We start from the raw sequence: 21,881 nt of genomic DNA, 5'->3' as shown, positions 1-21,881 counted from the left end.
CCCCCCCATTGTGTCCATGCCCTCCGAGTTCTCCAGCATCTCCTGGATGAGCGGCGGCATCGAGCCCGGGATCTCCATCTTCAGCGTGATCACCCGCTCGGCGCCTGCGGGAGGGCAAGGGTCAGCAGGGTGCTGCCACAAAGCAGGACTCCTAAAATTGGCAGCCTGAAAGTGGCACCCCCAAATGGCACCCCAAAAAAACCCCAAAATGGCACCACCAAAATGGCAGACTAAAACTGGCACTCCCCCAAAAACTGGCACCCAAAAAATGGCATGACCAAAACAGCAGCCTGAAAGTGGAACCCCCAAATGGTACCTAAAAAAAACCCAAAATGGCACCACTAAAACTGGCACACTAAAAAATGGCACACTAAAACTGGGCACCAATGGGTGCCCAAAACTGGCACCCAAAAAATGGCACGCCATTTTTGGTGCTGCCAAAACAGCACCCTGAAAGTGGCACCCTCAAATGGTAACCAAAGAAACCCCAAAATGGCACCACCAAAATGCACCCAAAACCACCCAAAATGGCACACTAAATCTGGCACCCCCAAATGGTACCCAAAAAAACCCCAATATGGCACCACCAAATTGGCACACTAAAAAATGGCATACTAAAACTGGCACCCCCAAATGGGCGCCCAAAAACTGGCACCCAAAAAATGGCATGCCCAAAACAGCACCCTGAAAGTGGCACCCCAAATGGTACCAACAAAAACCCAAAATGGTACCACCAAAAGGCACCCAAAAAAACCCCAAATGGGACCACCAAAATGGCGCACTAAAAATGGCACCCCCCGAAATGGGCGCCCAAAAAATGGCACAGCCAAAACAACAGACTGAAAGTGGCACCCCGAAACCAGTACCCCCAAAATGGCATCCAAAAAGTGACACTGCCAAAACAGCACCCTCAAACTGACACCCCCCGTTTTGCATCTCTCTGAGCACTGATGACAAGGGACAGGGTCACATCCCCAGCATCCCCAGAAGATGCAGTGCTGGGTGTGTCCTTCATCCCCTCTGGAGGGTGCTGAGTGACCCAGACCCCCCAGTGTCCCCTGGATGCTCCCTCAGGACCCAAAGCCACAGGAGCCTCACCCTTGGCGCTGATGCTGCGCAGGTCTGTGATCTTCATGAGCATCTTGGGGAACATGTGGGGCTTGTTGGGCCTCCTCTTCCTCACGTAGATCTTCAGCGCCTCCAGCAGTGGCTCCTGCAGCTTGTCCACCTTGTCAGGCTGCTCCAGGTCCTGGCGGTCTGGGGAGGGGGCACACACAGTGGTTGGTGGGGAACAGCACATCCCCCTTGCCATCCTGTGGGTTCCCAGCTCCCACCGCTTGGGCTTCATTTGGGGTCTCCTTGCTCAGCCATTGGGGGGAGGACGGCCGGGCCGCGGCGGGGGCCCGCGGGCACCGGGCAGGTGCCCATCCCTGCACCCACCTCCGCAGATGAGGCAGATGGCACTGAGCAGCCCCGTCTCGGCGTCGTCCATCTCCAGCGGCAGCAGCTGGTTGGCGAAGGCGAAGACCAGGTCGGTGAGGGGCCCGAACCCCGCGTTGTGCATCTGCGTGCGGTTCAGCGTCAGCCCGTCCGAGAAGGTCATGGTGTCCTGCTCCGGCGTGTAGCGCGTGCAGATCCGCAGGATCTGGTGGGGGGAGAGGACGGGGAGCTCAGCCTGGTGTCCCCTCCCCGTCCCCGTCCCCCTGTCCCCGTGCTCACCAGGATGTCGAGGCAGGCGGCTTTGAGGAGGGTGATCTGGTCGGCGATGGTGAGCGTGGTGAAGCCGGGGAGCTGCTTGGCAAACTCCACCGTCTTGATGATGCACTTGGTGGACAACTCGCTGAACTTGTCCCACAGGTCGATGTCCAGGGACACGCGCTGCTCCGAGCTGTTGTTCTGTGGCGGGAGGTGGGGGATGAGGGCACGGGGGAATTGTCACCCTCCCCAGCCCCCAGGACCCCCGGGACCCCGTGACACTCACCGTAGTGTATTTGCCGAGCTGGCAGAGCGCGGGGAAGGTCTCCTGGTGGGCTTTGCGCACCTTCTCGATGAGCTCCTCCACCTCAGGTGTGATGATGTAGCTCTCCGAGCACTCCGGCTTGGGCACGTCCTTCTTCTTCTTGTTCCGGTCATTGCGGACGGCTGCAGGAACGGCAGGGTCAGTGTCACCTGGCCCTGGGGCCACCCAGCCCCTGCCCCACCCCGCTCTGCCCCTCAGGGCAGGATGGGACCTGCCACCAGCAGAGCCATCAGCCCCACAGATTCCTTTAAACATCCCCCAAGTCATTAAGAGTGATTAGAGGTGCAGGTAGACCCTGCACCCTTGGAGGATCCACACCCCTCTCCAAGGGGACAGTGCTCTGCAAAGCCAACACATCAGAGAGGGACCCCGGGGACAGAGAATGGCAGCTGAGCCACCATGCTAGGTGAAAGGCACGGGAGACCCTGGGGGTGGCAGCTGGGAGGAGCCCCAGCCCTGCAGGGATCAGCCGCTGTGGCTGAGAGGGCCAGGACCCCTCTTAGGTACAGGGTGAGCCCCTGGGATGCTGAACCCCCCCTGGCACTTCCTGGCCCCCCAGGCTCTGCCAGCTCCTCCCAGGGGTCCCCGTCCCCCAGGGGTTGGCAGATGGGGCAGGACTCAGGGAGGCAGCTGTGCCTCAGCAGCCCTATCCCCCCGGGCACCCACCGCGGGGGCACAGCCGGGCACCATGACAACTGCCAGCGGAGCCGGGAGGCCTCCTCAGCGTCATTTATCTCTGACATTATCAATCACGTGTTGCCCGGGCAACTGCCAGGCTGTGACACAATCCCAGGGGGTCCCCATCCCCCCCGAGCCTTGCTGGGCACACAGTGGGGGCTGCTGGGATGGCCCATGACATCCAGAACCCCCTGAGCAGGACACCAGGCACAGTGTCCCCTCATCCCTGCTCTTCATCCCTTCCCCTTCCCCATCCCCACTCACACTCCTTGGACATTCCGACTTCGAAGCACTTCTGGAGCCGGCAGTACTGGCACCGGTTGCGTGTCACCTTGTTGATGATGCAGTTCTTGTCCCGGTGGCACGTGTACACCATGTTCTTCTGGATGCTGCGGCGGAAGAAGCCCTGGGGACCCCGCACGGCCCCGTCAGCGCCCGGCACGGGGACCCCGAGCACCCCGAGGAGCCCGGGGAGCCGTGGTGGCATTCGGGGCCGGTGGCAGCGCTCACCTTGCAGCCCTCACAGGCGCTGACCCCATAGTGGTACCCCGAGGACTTGTCCTGGCACACGAAGCAGGGCTTGTAGATGCGGGGCAGGGGTGGGGGCGAGGGGGGGCTGGGCACGATCTCCTCCGAGCTTGTGCTCTGCGTCTCCACGGCTGTGGGGAAGGGGAGACACTCAGGGCATGGAGCCCCCCGGGCAGGGAGCCCCCCACCCCGCACCCCACGGCTGCCCCCCAGCTCCAGGGGTCCCGGCAGCCCCAGCCCAGCACTGCCCAGCCCGGCCCTGGCGCCAGGTCGAGCGGGGCCAGCGGGGAGAGGACGCGTGCTGGGAAGATGCAACGTGACATTTCCAGGTCACAGAGACGATGTGGAATTCAGGCAGACAAAAAAAAAAAGGGAAAAAAAAAAAAAAAACAAAACCAAAACAAAGAAAAGAAAAGAAAAGGGCCGGGATCCCAGGAGCCCCCAGCCCAGGAAGCACTGCCAGTGGATGAGGGGACGGAGGGTGCAGGGCCAGCCTGGAGGGGCCGGTGCCACACACTCACTCACACGTGTGGGCACACGTACAGTGTGACACCTACACATACACGGTGACCCCCACAGCCCCAGGGTCACCCACCACCCCCAGCCAAAGCTTGGCCCCCCAGGAGGGGACAGGCACAGTGGCACCCAGCTGGCACCCTGAGGTCCCCCAATGGAGGACATCCCCAAGGGCAGTGCCACCTTTGTCCCTGTAAAAAGCAGACCCTGGCCCTGACAGCACAGGGGACACAGCCAGTACTCCTGCACCCCAAAACCTCATGGAACATGCCTGTTCCCCTCCTGCACCCCAAACCTGGAGGAATGTGCCTCTCGCACCCCAGAAGCACCTCCAGACCCCAGGGGCCTGCGGGAGGTGCCCAAGTTCCCTAGGTCAAGCCTTGGCCCTGTCCCAGCACAGCCCGGGCAGGGAGGGGTTCAGTGCACTAGGGGTTCACCCCTGGAGCTGGGGGGACTTAGAACATTTAGGCTGCACCCCTGGCATGGGGAGGGAAGGCTCAGCACAGTCAGGGTGCACCCCTGGAGCTGGGCAGGGGCTCAGCACAGTTGGGGCGCAGCCCCAGCGTGGGGCACAGCCAGGCAGGGGTTAAGCGCTCCCCGGCTGCTCCGGGATGTTTGCAGAATGTTTTTCTGCAGCAGAGCCAAGCGAACCAGTCAAACAGGATATTAAAGGCCAGGCCCGGCGGGGGAGCCTGGGCCCCCCCCCGCCCCGCCGGCCCCTGCACCCCAAAAAGGGCCCCACGGCCGCCGGAGCCCCCCCGGGGCCGGGGAGCCGCGGGGAGCCCCGGCCGGGGACACCCGGCCCGGAGAAGGGGCCCCAGCGGAGTGGGGGGGTTTGGGGAGTGAGGGGTGGGGGTCCCCAGGCCGGCAGCGCCACGGGCCCCTCGCCAAAGGCCACGGGATGGGGCCAGGGAGGGGACGACAGGACAAAGCCACCCCTGAGGTTTGTCCCCAGGCGCCAGCGGGGACGGGGAAAGTGCGGGTGTGACAGGAGCGTGCGGGAAAGGGTGGGGAGTACATGGGGTGGGATGGGATGGGATACGAGTGTGTGGGGTGGGAAATGAGTGTGTGGGGTGGGAAATGAGTGTGTGGGGTGGGATGTGAGTGTGTGGGGTGGGATGTGAGTGTGTGGGGTGGGATATGAATGTATGGAGTGGGATATGAGTGTGTGGGGTGGGATATGAATGTATGGGGTGGGATATGAATGTATGGGGTGGGATGTGAATGTATGGGGTGGGATATGAATGTATGGGGTGGGATATGAATGTATGGGGTGGGATATGAGTGTGTGGGGCACCGGAGGAATGGACGGGGTGGGATCTGAGGGCACCGAGGTGATGGTGCAGGAGTGTGGAGCAGCAGGGGAGTGTGCACGGTAGGATACGAGCGTGCAAGGTGGGATACGAGTGTGTGTGGGGGGCTGGGAGGGTGCAAGGTGGGACACAAGGCTGCGAGGTGGGTGTGGGTGTGCGGGGTGGGATACGAGGGGTGGGTGGGACATGGGCGCGGGGGCGAGCGCCGGGCAGAGCTCCCAGGCTGAGTAAATCACCGCTGCCACTCGAGGGAGCGGAGCCATTAAAGTGACTGAGAGAACGTCGTCTATAATTTATCGCCTCTTTTATATAATTTAAGAACTTCCTCGTGGAGAGCTGCACTCACAAAACGCGGATTTGACAAGATTTTGATGTGCTGGATGCGGAGGGGGGGAGGGGACCCGGCTCCCTCCGCGTCCCTGCGCTGGCAGAGCTGCGCCAGCACCCCGGGAATCCCCTGCCACCACCGTCACCAGCCCGGTGCCACCGCGGAGGGGACACGGACACAGCCGCCAGCCTGGCCAGCTCCCCAGGAGCCCCTCTCATGGCAGCATCAGGCCTGGGTGCCCCTCGCACCCCTGGGGGGCACGGGGAGGGCACAGAGCAGCGCCCAAAGGCGCTGGGCAGGCCAGGATGGGTGCCAACCTGCCCTGCTGGAACACGGCTGGGTGACGGGGTGCGGCTGGGGGCACGGCGGACCCCAGTGCCCAACCCGCCCACCCACCCCCCCCACCGCAGCAGGGGGGACCCCGCTGTCCCCCCCGGCCGAGGCAGCGCAGCCCGGCTCCAGCTGCAGACCAGATGCTGCGGCTCCGCCAGATCCCGGGTGAACGCTGAACGCGCCGCCCCCGCCCGCGGCCCCGCCGGCTGCTTCCTGCCCGCGCCGGGGGACCCCGGGGCACCCCGACACCCGCACCCCCGCCCTGGCGTGGGAAAGCGCCTGCGGGGACACCCCGTGTGCCAGTGCCCGGGGGGGACACCGGCCTCCGCGCCGCCACCACCCCGCCGTGGCTCCAGGACAGAGCCCGGCCAGCGGAGCGGGGAGGATGAGGATGGGGCGATTACAGGGGGAAGCCCGCCCGGGGGTCGCAGAGGGGGTCACCGGGGGTCCCCGCAGGCCGGTGCGGTGGCAGGGCCGTGCCAGGGGTCACAAACACCCCACAGAAGGGTGGAGGCCCACCGAGGGCTTCCCTGCGGATGAGAATCCCACGTGCCCCGAATTCCTGCGCCTCTGCAGGAGAAGGGGGAGGGAGGGAGGGAAGAGGGTGCCGGGAACCCAGAGCTGCGGAGTGCCCGGTCCTGCTCACGGCCACCGGCACCGCCTGGTCCCCACGGGCATCCTGCCAGGACCCGGTCTCTGCCCCCTGCCAGCACCAGGCATCTCCAAAACCCCGACACACCCATCTGCGACCCAGAGTTTTTGCAAGGCCATGTGAGGCCACTCCGTGCCCGGCGGGGGGGGGGGGGGCCACGCACAATCCAACCCCTCTCACAGCCCCACAGCACTCCAAAACCCCCAACAGCACACAGCTCCACAGAGCAGGGAGCTCCCCCTGTCTCGGTGGGCTCCTACGAGATTTTCCACCACCCTCAGGAGCTGCCTCGTGCCTCTGTTTCCCCATGGTGGCCACCCCAGTCCTCTCTGGGGGTGTGGGTGGGCTCCCCATGCCCCCCGAGCAGCTCTGGCTCCTATGCCAGCGCAACGCGCCCCGCCGGGCAGGGCAGTGCCACGCTGGGCCAGCTGCCAGCACCGCGGGGCCAGCGGGCACAGCCGCAGCTGGCTCTGAGGAAACTGAGGCACGGCACGGCACCGCTGAGCCCTGCCCGGGCTGGCACCCCCAGGCTGGGGAGACACGGCACCTCGAGTGACGTCGGGAGAGGGGCACAGAGCCAGGGAGTCCCGCCAGCGCCCGCCGCCCACGCGCTCGCCAGGTCATGGTCACCGTGACCAGAGCCCCGAGGTGCCCCAGCCAGGGCAGGGGACCCACGTCCAGCAGCGCTGCTGCCCACGGGGAGCCCCCGCAGGACTGGGGGGCACAGAGAAGGGACAATGTCCCCCAGCGACCCTGCTCGGGACAGTCAGAGCCAGCCGGGGGGCTCTGCGCTAAGGGTGGCACTGGAGCGCGGGACCCCCGTGCCCACCCCGCCCCAGCGAGGCCTCGGGGGCAGCCCCCACCCCTCGCAGAGGCAGCGGGAGCCCCCGCATGTCCCCGGCGCAGACAAAGGCCCCGCGGCCGCGCTCGGTGCCAGCGCAAAGGTCGAGCGGCCCCGAGACAATGAGGGGAGCGAGAGCGGGGGTCCGCGGCCGCACAGCCTTTGCACAGCGGGCACCCCGCCATGGGCCTCCGCCAGCAATCCCCGCCCTTACCGGGGTGAAAGTCCCACGGAACCCGGCAGGACTCTCCCGGGGCCGTTGCGGTGGCCGGTGGGTGCCAGGACACCGGCCGGGACACGGGACTCCTCCAGCCCCCCCAAACCTCACTCGCCCCCCACACCGTGGGCACAAACCACAGCAGGGCTCCATCCCCGTGGGGGAACAGCTCCAAGGCTGGCCGGCACTCGGACCGCGCTGCCCGTGCCCCCCGCTGCCCACCCCGGTACGGCGGTGTCCTCACGCCCTCCGTGCCCCCCCTGCACAGGGCACCGGGCCGTGACCCCTCTAGGGACACGGGACAGGGTCCCGCCAGCGGGAGCAGGACTGGCCCGGCCTCACATCCACACCCGGGACCCCCCCGCCCAGGAGGACCCCCCGATCCGCGGCAGGGTGGGGGCCCAGGCTGGGGCTCCCCCGCGCCTGGGCAGCAGCGGCGGCTCCGTCTGTAGTTAATTGGATTTTCCCGGAGCCTTTATCAGGAGAGAGCGAAATTCCCGGCGGAGCCGGCGCTGTCCGGACCCCGCTGCGGGAAGGGGGAGCAAGAGACGACCCCCCCTGCGCCCCTTCACCGAGCTCGGCCCCGACTGCCCCCGAAATAGGGCAGGGGGTGTTTAAAGAGCCGGTGGCTTCTGCGCATGGAGCGGGTGGGGAGGAGGCTGAGGGGGCTGAGCCCCGCACTCTTCCAGGACCAGCACTCAGCTCAGCCCCCCGCCCACGGCCACGGCCCCCGCACCCAGCACCGCACCCCGCAGCCATCCCCGCAGCCTCCCCCCCACACCCGCCCGGGTTTCGGGGCCGCTCTCCCCGGCCCGATGCGATTGACGGGGGGCCCCGTCCGCCCCCGGTGCGCAGGTACCTACAGCGGCCGGAGCTGCTCCACGGCGGGGGGCGGCGGGGGGGGCAGCCCCGGGGGCCCGGCCCGTAGAAATCCATGCGGAGGAAGGGGCCGGGGGGCAGCCCCGCCACCGCCGCGCCCTCGTACATGGCCCCGGGGCGGCGGGGGCGGCTCCCCCGGCCGGGGCGGCCCCGGGCGGTCAGTGCCCCCCCCCGCGCCCCCGGGGCGCCCCGCGCCGCGCTGCCATCGCCCCGCGGAGCGGCCCCGCCGCTCGCTCCGCGCCCGAGCGGCGGGAGGAGGAGGAGAAGGAGGAGGAGGAAGAGGAGGAGGAGGAGGAGGAGGAGGCGGGGGGAGGGGAGGAAGGCGCAGCCCCGCCGGCTCTGCGGCTTCGCCAGCCCCGGTCCCTCCCGGCACCCGCCGCCTCCCCGCGCTTAACCCGCTCCGCGCCGCAGGGCCGCACCGGCGCCCGCAGGAGAGGGGACACGGGGCACGGACACGGGGCACGGACAGGCGGGGGGCGCACGGACATGCCGGGGACGGGCACGGACACGCAGCAGAGAAATGGACACACCGGGGCGGGGGGGGGGCGGCACGGACACAGGACACGGCCAAGAACATGCGGGAGGGGGGGCACGGACACCGAGAGGGACACAGACATGCAGGGGGGTAACAGACGTGGTGGGGGCACGGACACATGAGGTGACACGGACACGCAGGAGGACACGGCGGAGAAATGGACACACGGGGGCAAGGGGGCAGGCAGGGGAACACGGACATGCAGAGGGACATCGACACGCGGGGGCAGTGCCACTCGGGAGTGAAATGGGGAGGGGCTCAAGGCGGGGCTGGGGGGCCCGGGGGTTGCCCGGCGGAGATGACGGGGCCCTGGGGGTCCCGGGGGGGTCCCGGGGACTGCCCGGCGGCCGCAGCTCATTTGCCTAATGGGATGCGGGTGAACTGCGGGTGAACCCGCGGGAAGGGCTCACCTCGGCCTGACCCTCGGCCCCCCCGCCGGGGGGGGTGGGTGGGTCTGTGTACATGCATGTGCACGTGTGTTCATGCATGTTCCCAGAGCATGGTGCGTGTCTGCATCCCCACTGCAGCTGGGCCAGGTGTGCTCCTGCTGCACAGACACACGGGGAGGTGTGTGTGCCTGCACAGGGCAGCCCGTGCGTGCACACACGTGTGCATTCGTCCTGCACACACACACACATGCGCGCGCACACACACACACACACACACACACACACACGTGTGTGACACCGTGTCCCACCTAGCACAGCTGAGAACATGAACACACGGGTGTGTGCACAGCCCATTGTATCCATCTGTGTGTGCAAGCACACGTGTGTGCTGGCGTGTCACCCGCCCAGGGCACAGAACCGTGTGCCACCACTCCCCTTCACACAAGGCGCTGCTAAAGCTGACACCACAAACCCAGGGAGCCCGAGTGGTGACAGTGGGGACGGTCACACGCCAAGGACAGGCCCTGGGGGTGCCACTTCCCTCTGCAGAGGTGATCTCTGCTGCACAGCGGGCACAGCACGGCACCCGCACTGCCCTGGCTCCAGCTGCCCAGCCCAGGGCTGCCCTGGAGGGAGAGGAGCCCCACTGAGCCCCCAGCTGGGCCCTGCCACGGGCAGGAGGAGCACAGGCTGGGAGGATGCGGGCACTGCCTCACACATCTGTGTGTGTGTGTGTGTGTGTGTGGCTCTGGGACTGTCCTGTGTGCGTGTGTGGCTGTATGTGTGTGGTTGTCTCTGTGTGTGTGGCTGTGCACATGTATGGCTGTACATGTGTGGCCATGCACATGCATGGCTGTCCCTGTGTGTGTGGCTATGCACATGTGTGGCTGTGCACATGTGTGACTGTCCCTGTGTGTGGCTGTACACGTGTGTGTGGCTGTACACGTGTGTGTGGCTGTGCACGTGTGTGTGGCTGTGCCTGTGTGTGACTGTCCCTGTGTGTGGCTGTACATGTCTGTGTGGCTGTCCATGAGTGGCTGTACATGTGTGGCTGTCCCCATGCGTGTGGCTGTACGTGTGTGGCTGTCCCCGAGTGTGTGGCTGTGCACGCGTGTCCGTGTGTTCCGTGTGTTCGTGCGGGGCTGCGCAGCGCGGCAGCGCCTGTTTAAATAATAATGGGAAGTCGGGGCTTTGCTTAGCCAGCAGGTTTCGAACAAAAGCCCAGCGCTGCTCCAACTTCCTGCAGCGAACATGACAAATGTCTGCTCTGACTCATTTACCAGCGCTGGAAAGAATGTGGCTGCGATGGAGGGGACGGAGGGGACGGCGCAGGGGACGCGGGCGGTGGCACCGCGCGGCCGGGCCGTGCCGGAGGCCGCCCCGACGGGCAGCGCTTCCCATCCCGCATCGCTTCCTGCACCGCTTCCCACATCCCTTCCCGTCCCGCATCCCCTCCCGTCCCGCGTCGGCGGCAACAGGAAGAAACAGAGATTATTAAAAAAAAAAAAAAAATACAACAAAGCCTTAATTCCAGAGCCAAGAGGAACTGGGCGAGGGGACACCCCGCACGTAAATCCCGCAGTGTGAGGGGGACAGGCACACCCCGCCCTGAGCCACATCCCACCAGCAGCCTGAGGACACGAAAACGGGGCCCTTCCAGCAACATCCCCAGCCCCGCATCCTCCTGGCCCCGCTCTCTGAGCGATGCTCCGGGGGGACAGATCTGCCTCCAAAGGGCTGATGAAAACCCAGCCCACCCTACAGCCCATGGGGACCCCATGGAGGACCCTCCCCGTGCCCGGAGGGGATGGCTTTGGGATCACAGGGTCGCAGTCCCCACGGACAGGGATGCCCGGGGACCCCACACAACCCCCCCCAGCCCCTCCCCCACCGCCGCACCGGCACCTCGGGGCCCCGCAGCCCCCCCCCCCGGGCCCCGCAGCCCCCCTCTCACCCGCCCACTTCAAAAGACCCCATTTATCCCCTTCAGCCGCTTTTGAGCCCGGCGAATTCCCGGCTGGAGCAGGCGGCTCCCCCCGGCCCCTGACAGTGATAGAGAACCTCCGCCTAATGGGCTTTCCCAGGCTGGGGGCCCAGCGCCTCATCAATCTTCCCCGGGCAGGGATGGGGGGGCCGGGGGGGTCCCCAGCACCGCACCCCGCGGGGCTCCCCCGGCCACTGCCCTGAGCGGGGCCCCCCGGCCCCGCGCCCCCCCCCCCCCCCGGCCCCCGGCCTGCAGGGAGCACGTTTTGCTCATTAATTTTTAAAAATTAATTAATTACGGGGCGCTGCGGGGGAGCGGCTGCGGCGCGAGGAAACCGGAGCCAGCGGGTAGGGTGACAGGCCAGCCCGGGCGCGGGGCCCCCTGTCCCGGCAGCCCCGAGCGGGGCCGGGGGGGCGCGGCTGCCGCGGGGGCTGGGCTGGGGTCCCGCGTCCCGCAGCCAGGCCTGGGAATCAGGGCGAGGGCTGCACAGGGAGCCCCTCAGGGACCCCCGAGACACGCCACGGGCCAGCAGTGGGCGAGGGGAGGGGACCTCCAGGGACAGGCAGGCGCCACAGAGCTCCCAGGGATGGGGATGGGGGCACAGGCACAACCCAGCGGTGCCACGCGTGCCAACACGCGTGTACACACCTGGCACAGGGGCACGGGGCACACTGCTGTGTGTCACCAATACACAGGCACAGAGGGCACTGACACACACACACATGACACACATGTGTGCACACACAGGCACAGAGGGCACTGATACACACACACACGACACACATGTGTGCACAAAGAGGCACAGAGGGGACTGGCACACACACACACACACGTGTGACACACGTGTGCACACCCTGCACAGCCCCAGCTGTGCACACACAGCACCGGCACTGCCAGCAGCACACACGCAGCTCCACGCTGCCCGCAGAGGGCACACAGAGGGCTTGTGTCCCCACACCCCTCGTGGGAGCACACACGTGCCCACACGCAGCTCCCACCCCACCAGATCCCCATCCCGGCGCCCACGGACCCGCCGGGCTGCCCTGTCCAGCCCCGCATCCCAGGAGGGGCAGCTGCACCCTCAGGAGGGCCCAGCCCGGGGCCGCGCAGCTGCAGCACATCTGGTGAGGGCGGGACACATGGCGAGGAGGGGGTGGCGGCACCGGCCCCCCGCAGGCGGGACACAGACACGGGCACCTCCTTGAGCCAGCAGCGACAGCAGTGGCACCACAGGACACGCCAATATTGCAGGACCGACCCAAAGAGGGCACCCACCAGCTGTGTGGATGCTACAGGCAGGGGGCAACACACGGTGCCCCCACCCCCTGCATCCCTCGGGCACCCAGCAGGGAAAGCCAAGGGGAAACTGAGGCACGATTCACCACCTGCCTCAGGACACCCTCCAGCCGTGCCCGCAGCCCTGTCCTCAGTGTCAGTGAAGGGGGGGACACAGGCGGCCCCCCCAGCCTGTTCCCACACGCCCGGAATGGCCCCAGAGCCAGCGCGGGGGAGTGGCCCCACCCGCCGACACCCAGTCGCTGAACTGGTCCCACTGGGTCCCACCGCCGCCGGGGCGGCTCCGGCGGGGGACAGCACCCAGGGCCGGCCCTGCCCGGACCTGCACCGGCCCCCGGGGCCAAGGACGGGCCGGGGGGGGCCCGCCACACCCCGAGCCACGGGGTTCTCCCCGGCAGCGGGCGCCGCAGGGCACTCATGCTGCAGGGAGCAAGCACGGGCACCCACCACCGGGGCCGGGGTGAGAAGAGGTCCGGCAGCCACCGCACGGCGTCCAGGGAAACTGAGGCACGCTGAGGGGTGCTGGTCTGGGGGGATCCCGGGTGGGAGCCCACCTCCAGCGGCTCCCAGCTGCCATCATGGCAGGCAGTGATTACCGGGGCCGTGATGGACGACCCTGTCATGGGGAAATGGAATCGGGAGCAGCAGTGATGATGATTGTCTTCATCGCCTTCATCACCTCCCCCATGGCAGCCCTGCCACCGGCAAACAAAGAGCCATCGTGGGGACACACAGCGCCCGCTGGCACCCAGGCTGGTCACAGAGAGGGACAGGAACACCCCGGTCAGGGCCTGCAGGCCATTAATAACCAGCCACTAATGAAGGTGGCTGCAATTAATGACACAACCCCACCAGGGCCACTGACCACTCCGTGCCTCAGTTTCCCCAGCAGCAGCACTCACAGGGACATATAAGGAAAAGCACCACGGAGCCCTCAAAATCAGCTCCCCACATGTGTGGCTGGGAGCAAGGAGACCCTCCCTCACCAGTGCCACTGCTCCAGGGACACACTATGGATCCCACACCCCATACTGGGGACAGAGGGGTCCCCACAAATCCCTCCAGCACTGGGGGTGTCACCAGCCCCCTCAGGGCTCTGGTACTCACTGGCAGGTGACGGGGTGCTGTATCCACTGACGGGAAGCTGGTGCTGGATGCCAGCCAGGGTGCTGGGCGGCGAGAGCCCCCCCAGCATGTGTGGGAAGAAGAAGGCGTAGGGGGGCACAGGGTAGCCATTGAGGTGCCCCCCACCCGGCGTGGGGCAGGAGCTGCTGTTGCTGGCCATGGTGGGCTCTCCGCTGCGGGGGGCTCTCAGGTGCAGGGTGCCGGGGGCGAGCAGAGCATGGGGCCCGCGGGTGCCCTGCTGCCGGGCTGTCCTCACGGCTGGCGCTGCTCCTGCGGCGCTGCGGGGGAAGCAGAGAGGGGCATTAGCACAGGGGCTGTGACCACTGACCCCCCCACCCCACCCCTCCCCGTGGGGCACCCGCCAGCCGTGCCTCAGTTTCCCCAGCCCCCGCCCCCCCCCCCCACGGAGCCGCATCCCCTCCCGGCCCCAGGAGGGCGCAGCCGGCCGGGCCTGGGGCTCCGTGCGGGATTAACGCCGATCCCCCCGATTAACGACACCGGGACGGCGGCACCGGCAGGCGCAGCTCACTAATCCCAGCTTAGCTGGGTGGAGGGGACAGGGGGGACGGCGTGGGGACGGCCTGGGGACACTGTGGCCCCACAGGGCACCCCCTCCAGCCAAAGGCCACACCATGATCCCAAACCTGCTCTGCCAGGCCAGCCATGGGACATGGGGCACGCAGCAGAACCTGGGGGCAGCAACCCCTGCCCCAGCCTGGGGGGGCTGCAGGGCAGCTGGGGACAGGGAGGGGGGGGGGACACGGGCACACTGGGGTCCCCTGAGGACAGAGGCTCTGCTCCAGCCTGGCTCTGCCGTCACGGCCACGCGCCCACTCCGGCTGCGCTCCCCCCATCCCTGCGCGGATCCCGAGGAGTTCAGCCCCCGGCCCCATGGGGAGGGGGCTCAGCCCCCCGGGACCGGCACCGGGGCGCTCTGCCGGCCGCAGGGCTGGGCTGTGCCCGTCGTGACACAGCCCTGTGCCTTGTGCCACGAGCCGAGCCATGCCCTGTGCCCACCGGCACGGACCCCTGGCCCCGGCCGGTCGGGGGCCGGTGGGAAGGGGGGCGCGGGTCTTTCACAATCCCGGGCTGGCTGTTTATTTAAGTGCTGGCGCGGGGCCCGGCGGGGGCTGTTTATTTGCCGAGAGTGCTGGCTCCCGGCCCCGCGGAGGCGGAAAAGGATCCAGAGGAACAAGGCTGGGCCGCCCGGCAAGGCGCTGGGGAGGGGCCGGGATGGGCATGGCCCTGCCCGCCCCCCCAGAACACAGCTGGGTGCACCCACTACAGGCAGGACCCCCATTCTTCCAACTCACCCCAGCGCCCACTGACCCAGTGGGAAGCACCCATGGGGACACCGATGGTCCTGTCACCCTGGGGTGGGCACCCATCAGTGGCTGGGTGAGGGTCACAGCCGCCCCTGCACCCCAGTGAGCCTGGGATTCCCACAGGCATTGCCAGGGCACGGTGCCGGACGCCAGCTCAGCATCGTTCTGGGGACAGGGCTGGCCTGGGCTCCACACACGGCCCTGCAGGGAGCCTGGCCCGCGCTGTGGGGCACTGCCCATGGCCCCCCCGGCCGGGCCGTGGCCCCCGAGTTGTGCTGGCCGGGGGGAGCCAGGGGAGGGAGGCGCGGGAAGAACTGTTTATGTTTGCCGGTGCCAAGTGCTCACCGGGCACCGCGCCAGCTGTGCCGGGGCCCAATTACTCAACCCGCTCAGGCCCCCCCACACCACCGGCCAGCCAGGGACTGAGCCAGGCCAACGCCACTGGCCTGGTCACCGGGCACCCCAGCGACCCCCCTCCCAGTGCTCCACACGACCAGCAGTGGCCAGGAGGGTCCAGGGATCATGGCCAGCCTTGCTCCCATGGGTGCTGGTGGGCAGGAGGAGCAGCTGCCCAGAGGAGCTCCCCTGGGACCATGCGCCGCCACAGCCCCCAGCACACTGCTGCTCCCCAACTGGGGGATCTGGGCATCCCACATGGGGGTCCTGGCTGTCCCAAATGGGGGTCCTGACCAAGCTGCATTCCCAGAGCCTCTCGGGTCAGCAGTGTGGGGCCAGGGGCCGCGCAGCCTCCTCGGCTGGGCCCAGGCTCACCCGCCCCAACGCCTTTTCCTCCAGTCCCCGCAGGAGCTGGACGAGGCCCGGAGCTTCCTGGAATCCAGCGCCTCGTTCCAGCCCCGTGGAAAACGTTGCTGCGGGGCCCGGGCCAAATGCAGCCACGAGGAACCTCCCACCCGGGCCGGGGGTGGCCCCCGGGAGCAGATGGACAGACGCACGGACACGCAGATCAGACCATTCCCAGGGCCAGCAGCAGTGGGGCTGGTGGGGGACATAATTTGGGGGGCCATGGCTGGGGGTGGGGGACACAGCTGAGGTGGGACGCAGCTGCCCAAGCCACCATCCCACTGTGACCTCGAAGAGAGAACAAAGCCCTCTGCAAAAACGTGTGCACACCCAGACAGGCCAGGCAGCACTGGCACAGTCCCACAAGAGACCCCTTCCAAAAAGGCAGCCCCCCACTGTCACCCCCCCAGGCTGGGTTCAGCGCCCACATCCACATCCAGCACAGCCAGCATCAACCACAGAGCCATCAGGGTCCCACCATGATGGCCACACCACAACACCCCCTCCCCAGTGCACACCCCAGCCAGCTACACCTCCAGCTCACCCTGACACCCCGCAAAACCCCCGGAGCAGGCAGCACCCCAGCCCATGTGACATGTGACATGTGACACCCCCAAACCTAGCTGTGCTTCCTGTCGGGGCACACGGCGATGGCAGCAGCAGCGCCCGGATGTGACACGCCGTGAACGGGGGCACCGCCCTGGCACCCCCGGCAGCGGGGGGCCAGCGGGCCTGGGGGTGCTGGGGGGTGCCTGGCAGGGCAGCGGGCAGCGACCCAGCCCTTCCTGTCACGCCGGCGGGCACCGTGCGCCCGGCCGCAGCTTCCCCTCGCCACTCTCGATTCCCAGGCGGACAGGTTTCAGTTCAGTCCCGGCCCAGTTGTCACAGTCCGTCGCCCCAGACTCTCTCACCCTGCTCCCCTGCCACTCCAGAGTCTGTCACCCCACTGACGTATCACCCCACTGCCTAATGACCCCACTGCCCTGCCACCCCAGCCCCTTGTCCCTGCTGCCATCGCAGGGTTTACCACCGCAGCATCCCGCACCCCCCAAACCTGTCAGCGGCCGCCGTGTGCGTCCCCCACCCTGACCAGAACAGGCAGTGGGGACCCTCCCCGTGCCAGGCTGTCCCCGTGGTGTGTGGGCAGAGCGGGGTTGCCGTGCTGAGGCACGGGGGCACAGGATGGCAGCCTCCGGGCAGGGCAGGAAGCGCCTGCGGAGCCACTGCGGTTGCAGCCTGCGGTTTCCTCGCTGGCAGCAGAGCCAGCCCGGGGTGGCCTCGCACGCGAGGCCAAGGGCCTGGCTGCCCCCATTGCCCCCCGCCACCACCGGCCCCTCCAGGCCACACCCCAGGCAAGCCAGCGTTGTGCAGGGGTGGTGAGGTGATCCCCTGACAGGGCTGCTGAGAGAGACCCTCTCCCGTATCCCCAAAGCTCTCCACGGTGAGTCACCGTCACGTTTCTCACGTCCCCGGGCAGGCGTGAATCATGCCCAGCCTGCGGCACGGCCGGAGCCAGCGGCACACACTCGGCCAGCGTGTGCCGGAGTTGAGGCTGCTGGGAACAGGAATCTGAGGATGCTGAGGCCAGCGCAGACCCCAGGACCTACATCCTCCTTCCCAGGGCCAGCAGCCGACCCAAGGGCTTGCTCAGCCCCACCACAAGTCCCTGGGCAGAATTGGTGTTCCAGCATCCCAACACCAACTGCAAGATACACCGAGCCACCATGGCTCCCCCAGCACAGACACAGCACCAGGGACACCACACTGGCCCATGGGGACACTGTCCATGCTGGCCTCCCCAGCCCATGGAGGCACACCCTAGGGAGTCACCACTGGCCCTGTAGTGTGGGTCCTCACCCCAGCACCCCACATCTCTCTGCTGCCAGGAGCCACAAACTGAAATTCCACCTGTTGCGGCCGGGCCGACTCCGGTTACGCTGGGAACGCGCCGCTCCGGTTACACCTCCCGCACCCACCACCAGACGCGCCATTCTTCTGTGGGAACAGGTGCCCCAGCCCCCGCCACGGCCCCTGGCATGGCCACAGCTGTGCCACGCCACCATCGGCACCACTCCAGCCTGGCTGCACCGTGGGTGCCTTAAGAGGAGCAGGCCAGTCCTAAAGGTCCAGTGGTGTCCCAGCCAGCATGACCCACCAGCCCCTCACACCGTGGGGACAGCACCCTGGGGACACACACACACAGCCACCCCTGCCTGCCCATGAATGGGACATCCCCAGGTACAGCCCAATCCCCACCCTGCATCCCAACCCTCAGGATGAAAGCAGGAACCCACAGGCCCAGGGTTCACAGTCCTGGAGTGCCCCATCCCAGCGCTCCTGGAGCGCCCCATCCCTGGGGCCTGGAGTGCCCCATCCCAGGGCTCCCAGAGCGCCCCATCCATGGGGCCTGGAGTGCCCCATCCCAGCGCTCCTGGAGTGCCCCATCACAGAGTCCCAGAGTGCCTGATCCCAGGGCTCCCGGAGTGCCCCACCCCAGGGTCCCAGAGCGCCCCATCCCTAAGGCCTGGAGTGCCCCATCCCAAGGCTCCCGGAGTGCCCCACCCCAGGGTCCCAAAGCGCCCCATCCCTAAGGCCTGGAGTGCCCCATCCCAGGGCTCCCAGAGCACCCCATCCCTAAGGCCTGGAGTGCCCCATCCCAGGGCTCCCGGAACGCCCCATCCCAGGGCTCCTGGAGCGCCCCATCCCAGGGCTCCCGGAACGCCCCATCCCAGGGCTCCCGGAGTGCCCCATCCCCGTTCCCCAGGGGCTCCCGGGAAGCAGGGGGATGGTGCCCCAGAAGCCACTCGCGGCAGTCCCGGTTGTTTTTAGCCGAGGCTGCGGCGGCAGCCGGCGCCCTGGGAATGGCGTGCCGGGAACAGCGCGGCCCCAGACAGCCCTCGCTGGCTCGGCGACAGCCGGCAGACAAGTGCAGCTGGCACGGGGCCGCTCGGGACACAGTGCGGGGGACCCGCGGGCAGGCGGCTGCGCGACACCCCCGGACACCGGGATTTGGTGGCACCGTGCCCCCAGCCTGGGCAGGCTCCCGGGAGCGGAGCCCTGATGTACCTGGGGGGGCCAAACCACTCCATGCCGCGGCCACCGCGACCCACCGCGTCGTGCCCAGGCTGGCTGAGGGCGGGCAGGCGGCCGTGCGCCGCTGCCACGTCCCCTTGCCATGTCCCTTGTCGCCGCCTGGCAGCCGGGGCTCAGTGGGGACAGCGGAGGCCACGGCGGGCGCACGCGGCCCCTCGCCGGGCCCTGCCACGAGCCACCCCCCACTAAGCCGCCTCCAGCCGCAGGGAGATTAACCCATTTTCCGTAATCAGCACATGTGTCACCACAGATATGATCGCACACCCCCCCCCGGCACTCGCTGCGCCCCCCCCCGGGGCTGGCACTGCCAGGGGTGCCCCACAGCATGGGGCACCTTGAGGCTCCAGGCACGCACTGCAGGGCGCTCACAGTTCCTCCAGCCCTGGAGTGCTGCAGCAGCGCCCCAAAAAGGGCTGGGGGACCCCAGAACCCAGCCACTCTCTTTGTGGCAGCACCAGCATCGGCGCTGGATGCTGCCAGGACAGTAGCTGAGGGCACAGCGGCTCAGGGCACGCGCGGCCAAATGTGGCACGTTGTCACACCAGAACCTCCTGGATATAAATAGATGCAGAGCGGCGGGATGGTGAATCCCAGCGCCGCAGGGCAGGCGGTGGCGGTGGCACAGCCGTCCCCAGGCTCTGTGGCCGCGACGCTGCTCCTGCCACAGGGACCGAGTGCGGGGACACGGAGGATGTATGAGGACAGCTGAGTGAAGCCAGGTGTCCCTGTGGGATGGAGCAGCCGCAGGCACCAGGCAGCTCCGGATGAGGCGCAGGGCAGTGCCCTGCTCCTGTCATCCCGCTGTCGGTGGCCGTGTCACCGTGTCACCTGGGGGGGCTGCGAGCAATGGGCAAAGGGGCCAGGCACCCACCACGACACCCACGGGCATCCCTGGTGCGAGCACCCGCGGGAGCAGGCGCATCCTCGAGCCGCAGCAAGGTCACCCCCAAGGGCAGGGTGGGGGCCCACGGGTGACATATGGCCCGGGAGCAGCGGCCGCGGGGCCGCTAAGCCACAGAGCCGTCACCCACTAATCCCGGCGCGGGGACACGGTCGGTGCTGCACCCGCAGCCACCACCCGGTGCCTGCCCGGCTCCCTGGAGCGGGGAGACCGCCTTGGGGAACCCCCGTGTCCCCCCCAGCACCCGCCGCGCTGCGGGGCGGCCCTGCCACCAACGAGGTCAAAGGTCAGAGGCACAGATTTGGGGGACAGACGCACAGATTTGGGGGACAGACGCACAGATTTGTCCCCGCACCGGCCCGCCCCAACCTGGCGCGCTGCTCCCCGTTACCGGGGGGGTCCCCGCTCCGTCGGGGTCGAACACCCGGGGGACTGCACCCCCAAGCCCCCCACCCCGCCCAGTGCCCGCGGGGCCTCCGCCGCCCCCGGCCCGGCCCCGGGCAGCTGCTGCGGGAGGGAGCCAGCGGCCGACGGTCCCTTCCCCGGCCCCGCCGCCCCCCGCCCGGCTCCCCCGGGCCCCCCCGCCCGCCGCCGCCCTGTCAGCCGCGCAGAGCGATGGCTTCCTCCGCCCGCCGGCCAGGAAACGGCGCAGACGCCGCTCCCGCCCCCCGGCCCCCGGCGCCCCCCGCGCTCCCGGCCCCGCTCCCCCGCCGGGCCCCGGCCCCGCCGCACCCCGAAAAGGGGAAGCGGCCCCGGCCCCCCCCGCCGCGGGAAGGTGGGGGCAATGTGGCTGCACGCACCGGCGGCCCAGGGGAGCCCGGTAATCCCGGGGTGGTCTCCCCAGCACCGCGCTCTGTGGCGGTCGGCCGGTCCCCGGTGGGGTGTAGAGGCTAGCGGAGCGTCCCCGGAGCCCGCCCCGGGGTGGGGGGGCAGCGCTGCCGCCCGGGAGCGCCCAGGCAGTCGGTACTCGGAGAGGGAACTCCGGCAGCCCCAAGCCCAGTGTAGGAGGCAGAGGCCGAAGCCGCGATCCCGAACCCGCTGCGGCTCCGGTGCTCCCGGCAGCCGCAGCCCGGCGGAGTCCCTCCCCCGCTGCGGGAACCCCGGGATCACCCGTTACCGGAGGGGGATCCCCAGAGGCGGTACCGGAGCCGCACCAAGACCCTCCTTCCCAACCCCGCTCCCACGGGTAGATCCAGAGCCCCCTCATTACCTGCTCACGGAGACTCCAACACCGAAATCCTTAAACCCGGGGAGTTCCCGGTGGTGGCTGCATGGCGGCGGCACCGGGAAGGAGCGAGGGGGAAGGGGGGGGGGGGTTCGCCCCGGCTTAGAGGGGTGAGGGAGGGGTGGGGTGGGGGCTCCCGGGGGGGTTCACCGAGCGGCGGCCGCGGCCATTGCGAGTCATGTGCTCGCGGGGAAACTTTACCCGGGGCTGGGCCGGGCGGGGCAGCGGCGGCGGCGGCGGCGGCGGCGGCGGAGGGCGGGGGGGGAGCGGGAGGAGGACACGCCCCTCCCGGTGGTCACGCCCCCGCCCCGCCCAGCCGGCCAATGGGGCGCGGGCGGGGGCGGGGCGGGGGCGGGGCCAGCTCGGCTTTGTAACTCTTTGAAGTCTCCAGAAAGCGGAAGGGGAGAAAGTGGGTGCGCGCGCCGCGCCGGGGGGGGGCTCTTAAAGGGGCCGCGCACCCCAAGTTCGATTCCCCCCCCCCTTACCCTTCTTCCCCCCCACACTCACAGGAGGAGGTGCTCCAACGGCCCCCCCCCACCCCCCCCAGCCCGCTTCCTTCTTCTCTGATTCTGGATACTCATCCCCACACTCCCCCGATGGAGGATTGGGGCACCCACATGAGGGAAAACACAGGGGGTGGGCGCTCCAGCGGTGTAGGGAAGAGATGGGAGCACACTGGGGGGAAGAGGGGAGAGGGATGGGGAGTCCCTGGGCTGCTCCCCAGGCTCAGAGAGGAAGGGCTGGGGGCACCTGTGGCACCCCGGGGGTACAGAGTGCCTGTAGCCAGAGGAATTCCCTGCTCTGTGTGTCCCCGGAGAGATGCTGATCCTAGGAAGGGGATGGCGATGGAGACATGGACATGGACACAGGCTACCCAGCCACATTCGGGGAGCCCAGTAAGG

The 21,881-nt window shown here is 68.2% G+C and overlaps 1 protein-coding gene across 1 annotated transcript; it reads right to left on the bottom strand.

Moving 5' to 3' along the window:
* Window positions 1-6: 6 nt before the first annotated feature.
* On the bottom strand, window positions 7-21,098 carry RARA (retinoic acid receptor alpha; the record flags this gene model as incomplete). The annotated part of the gene is made up of 9 exons (XM_084222187.1): window positions 20,965-21,098; window positions 13,617-13,912; window positions 3,209-3,357; window positions 2,963-3,104; window positions 1,982-2,142; window positions 1,720-1,896; window positions 1,441-1,645; window positions 1,099-1,257; window positions 7-104 (listed from the first exon to the last, which is right to left on the bottom strand). Coding segments are annotated over exons 2-9 (1,269 nt in total), but the record flags the coding sequence as incomplete, so codon positions are not given.
* Between the last annotated feature and the right edge of the window lie 783 nt (window positions 21,099-21,881).

This window comes from Fringilla coelebs (assembly GCF_963513975.1).
Source record: "Fringilla coelebs genome assembly, chromosome: 27".
In the NCBI taxonomy this organism is placed as follows: domain Eukaryota; kingdom Metazoa; phylum Chordata; class Aves; order Passeriformes; family Fringillidae; genus Fringilla; species Fringilla coelebs.
This window is presented reverse-complemented; position numbering and strand designations above follow the sequence as displayed.